The 4,974-nt window shown below is 27.2% G+C and overlaps 1 protein-coding gene across 1 annotated transcript; it reads left to right on the plus strand.

Moving 5' to 3' along the window:
- The first annotated feature begins 3,534 nt into the window (after positions 1 to 3,534).
- On the plus strand, positions 3,535 to 4,151 carry LOC100778894 (uncharacterized). The gene has a single exon (XM_003527418.5). The coding sequence runs from the start codon at positions 3,706 to 3,708 to the stop codon at positions 3,964 to 3,966; it is 261 nt and encodes an 86-aa protein (XP_003527466.1). The 5' UTR covers positions 3,535 to 3,705; the 3' UTR covers positions 3,967 to 4,151.
- The last annotated feature ends 823 nt before the right edge of the window (positions 4,152 to 4,974 follow it).

A 4,974-nucleotide genomic window follows, 5' to 3' on the forward strand; every position in this document is an offset into this window, starting at 1 on the left:
AGGAACTAAAAGAGTAATTAAGATAATTGTTAACAGAAAATAATTAATTTTGATCTTGCAATCAATTAACATTAATTAAGATTCTATAAAGATTAAAATATACTTTTTATCCTTGTGAAATACCCAAAGTTCATTTTAGTCCTTGAAATTTTTATTTTTTTTGTCTGTGTATTTCGTTCTTGTAAAATTAAATATGTGACTTTTTGATTGAAAGTTAGATATGAACAAATCCAAACTTAATGATATTTTTTATTTAAATTTAAAAATATAATTTATGGGGATTAAAAACTATCATGTGGATCCAGAGGTTCTTCCTATGTAGATTTAATCTTGATTTTTTGTCACTGTTGACGTTTCACCGCATTCATGTCACAATTACAGCAACATCGACCTCGATCAAAATCTAGACCACACCAGTGAAGCGCTACAACCAGCATCGTCATCACCATCGTGTCTTCTACGGATAATGTAGGCGTGGATGGAGATGGAGGGGTGGTTGAGGATACTGGCGAGGGAGAGAGGACGATGAGGATTGCGTTGGTGTCGTGGATATGTTTTAACACGTGGCGAAGTTTAATTGGCTAATGGACCAACATATTTTTACAATTAATAGGTAGTTTCGAATGAACCTAACTCTAGCTCTGATTAAAAAATAATATTATAATTTTGTATGGATGAAAAATAGATGAATTATTTTTTAGGACTAAATCCAAACTTTGGTATTTTAACGGAAAAAAAATATTTTGTAATCTTTTACAGACTTATAGCTATTAATAAAACAAAAAATTTAAAATATAAAGAATCAAAGCGAGAATTATTAAGGCATAAGGGGATTTTTTTTCTCTATTATATTTTATTTTAATCAAAGCATAAAATATAATAGATTTAACTACAAATTTTCCTATCTAAATATTATTTTATGAATTTTATCATTGAAATTTTTTTTATGCCCTTATCCATAATTTTTTTTCTTTTAATTTTTACATATTTTATTGATATCTTAAATGTGTAATAAAGTATTGATGTCTCTATGTAAATGATATCATCTTATCATCAAAGTTTTCAAAATAATGTTATTTTGTTAACAATATGTCATTGTTAGGTATTATTGTATTGGGTTTGGTTATGTAAAATTTGGGTTCCAAGATTATAGATGAAAAAAATATGATTGAGAAAAAAGATCATATTAAAGGAAATCAGTTTGATTTTTTTTAATGAAAATTAATTATCAGAAAAACAGATAAATATTTCACATCAATGTAATAGAGACCCAAAAAATTAAATAATTAGAGAGTAAATCCAAAATAGTTATCACTAATTAATAGTTCTTAGTTTAATTATTGTTTTAGTCCTTGAATGAGAATATGATTTGTTTAATCCTTAAAATTTAAAAATATTTTTTTTGTCTCTGACTTTTAGCATTTTGTTTTTTAGTTTCTAACATAATAAATTGACATTTTATGACAATATGTAGTACTTTTTAACAATTTTAAGATGTAAATTCAAACGGATAAAAACTACAAACTAATTTATTACAACTAAACAATGCTGCAAAATATCAATTTATTATGTCAAATACTACAATTTTTCAAAATTCAGGAAAAAAAATAATTTTAAATTTAGAAACTAAAAAATGCATATACTCCAAATTCAGAGACTTAAATAGTGATTAAGTCTTGTTTAAAATTAGTTTTGATACCAATAAAGACTAATTTTTATACTTATTTTAAAAGTTGTTGAAACCATTTTTGCAAGAAAATGAATTGATTTTTTTAAAATTAAATCATAATATTTATTCATTCTGAATTTGTATTTTGAAATTGTCACAAAATGCTAAAAATCATCATAAAATACTAAAAATCACCATAAAGTATCAATTTATTATATCAAGGACTAAAAAATAATTTATCAAAAGTTAGGGACTAAAAAGGTATTTTTAAATTTCAAGGACTAAAAGAGTAATTAAAATAATTATTTATTGAAAATAATTAATTTTGATCATGCAATCAATTAACATTAATTAAGAGGATAGTTCTATAAAGATTAAAATATATTTTTTATCCTTGTAAAATACCCAAAGTTCATTTTTAGTCCTTGAATTTTTTTTTTCCGTATTTTGTTCTTGTAAAATTAAATATGTGATTTTTTTATTCGATATTAGGTATGGACGAATCCAAATCTAATGATATTTTTTTATTTAAATTTTAAAATATAATTTCTAGGGATTAAAAACTATCATGTAAATATGAAGGTTCTTCCTATGTGGTTCTAATCTCGAATATTTTTTACGAACGCTGACGTTCTACCGCATCGGTGTCATAATTGCAACAACATCGGTCTCGATCAAAATCTAGACCATGCCAACAAAGCATTATAACCAGCATCGATGTCACCATCGTGTCCTCTATGGATGATATAGGCATCGATGGAGATGGAGGAGTGGTTGAGAAAACCAGCAAAGGAAAGAGGACAAGGTTGGCGTCGTGGATGAGAGAAGGGTATATGTTTTAACACATGACAGAGTTTAATTGGTTAATAAACCAACATATTTATACAATTAACCGGTAGTTTCAAACAAACTTAGTTCTAGCTCTCAAAAAAATTAGCATATTATAATTCTCTAGAGATGAAAAACAAACAAAAATTCTTACAATGTTAAATCCAAACTTTGGTATTTTAACGGGAACAAAAGATATATTTTAGTCTTTTACAGACTTAAAGCTATTAATAAAACAAAATTTTTAAAATATAAAAAAGAAAAACGAGAATTATTAAAAGCATAAGGAATAAAAAGATATTTTGGTCTTTTTTTTTATTTTATTTTTAATTTAATCAAAGCATAAAATACAATAAATTTAATTACAAATTTTACTATCCAAATATTATTTTATAAATTATATTATTGAAGTTTTTTGCCCTTATCTATCATTTTTTTTCTTTTTAATTTTTACATATCTTATTGATCTCTTAAATATATAATAAAGTGTTGACGTCTCTATATAAATGATGTCATCTTATCATTAAAGTTTTCAAAATAATATTATCTTGTTAATAATATGATAATAAAATACAATTAAAATATGGTGATAAAATATATGAAAAATAAAACTTAAATGATAAATATGTGTAAAAATTAAATATATAATAATAAAATGAGTTAAAAAACTTGGATGATAAATTTTGTAAAATAATGATAGTTAAACTTAATAAAATGCGTGGTTAAGCCTAAACAATAGGAATTAAAACTGCATATTTTAGAATAATGACAGAATAAGAGAATAAAAACAGCAGACAGAATTAAAAATAAGGAGGCGAAAGTATAATTTAAGCCTCCAAAATATAAAAATAAAAGCGAATTTGCTGGAACTTTATGTTTGGTTTGGCAAGCAACGGTGCCACGTAAAGTTAGATAGCAATAATCAAATACACGTGTTGCTATGCATGTAACTTATTCTGAATCACAGCCCATTGTGTTCCCCAAAACCACACTGGTTTTCCCAATACAATACCAATGGACATTTCCATCATTGCTATTCTCATGTCATGTGCTTCCCAGTATATAAGGACCACCTCACCTTCTTTTCATTTCCTCATTCATTCACAAATCTTAGTTACTTTATCAGTATCATTCATTGTCACTACGATTGTTCTAAAAGCAATTATTACTCTTGAGAAGAATTAAAATATCATCATCACAATAACAAGATGAGTTCAGGAATTAGAGCATGGAGTGTGGCAGCTAGTGTTGGAGTTGTGGAGGCCTTGAAAGACCAAGGCATATGCAGGTGGAATCATGCTTTAAGATCAGCTCAACACCATCTCAAAAACCATGTTGGCTCATTCTCTCAGGCTAACAAGCTTTCTTCTACTGCTATGATCTCCACAACACTAAAACATGAGAAGGCAAAGCAATCAGAGGAGTCCTTCAGAACTGTCATGTACTTAAGCTGCTGGGGCCCCAACTAGATATCATAAGTCCAATAAGAAAATATTCTTTCTCTTTTAATTTCTAGAAATTATCAAGCTTAGTCACAAAGGAAGATGAGGGTTGAGATTTCTGGGGTCACATTGTATAGTATTTGAAGTTTGTTTTGCTCATGTGACAATCAGTTTGTAAATTTTGATAAATGATAGTGTTTAGCATTGCCAAATTTCATGTCTTCTTTAGCTTCTTTTTTTTCCACTTCCAAATGCCCAATTTTATGATGGTTAAATATCAGTTAGTAGTTTAGTTGGAAAAATTGTTAAAACAATAATATGATAAAATAGATGGCAACTGTAATGTTAAATAAACTGTAATAGTACTTCTTAAAATGAAGAAAATTCTGTGCCTAAAGTGGCATGGTTTAATTGATATCACAAGATGCAATGTTAGTTGCACTTATTAAGTGAGACTAATTAATTAATTAACTTATAGGCTCTCAACAAAGGGTCCATTTTCAATAATTCAATTTGCTTCCCGTGCCGAAAACATCGCTGGCTTTCCTTGTCATTGGTTTCTAAAAACTTTTGACATTTACCTTAAACTCAATGAGAATTGTACATGGCAACACATTAGTATTCATTGCAAGCTATTAATATATAGTTCAATATTTTATTTAGGTTAAATATGTAATGATGAACCTAACTAGTATGATTTATTAAAATGAAATTGCTCTCTTCGACATTCTTCAATTTATCGAGTAAAATAATTCACACTTGGGCTTGGAACTCTTCACAGGAATTTGCAAGATTTAAAAAAATTCTCTCTATATTTCAATGTGTCGCGGTTAAAAAATTATAATCTCACTTGATTATATTTTATTTTATTTCAGAAACAGCTAATAAATCATACTAAGACATATCAACAGCCATGCAAGGCATTTCATAGTTACTTCACAGAATCTTTTCTAAAGAGTAGTTCGACCATGGTGTTTTGGAAGTCATTCTTCCACTCGTACACGTTTGAACTTTGAACAATCTCTCTGAAGTGAA

Source organism: Glycine max (assembly GCF_000004515.6).
Source record: "Glycine max cultivar Williams 82 chromosome 6 unlocalized genomic scaffold, Glycine_max_v4.0 Gm06_scaffold_301, whole genome shotgun sequence".
Taxonomy (NCBI): domain Eukaryota; kingdom Viridiplantae; phylum Streptophyta; class Magnoliopsida; order Fabales; family Fabaceae; genus Glycine; species Glycine max.

Excerpts from the sequence above, each read along its gene's own strand:
- LOC100778894 (XM_003527418.5), top strand. The coding sequence starts at position 3,706 with ATGAGTTCAGGAATTAGAGCATGGAGTGTGGCAGCTAGTGTTGGAGTT.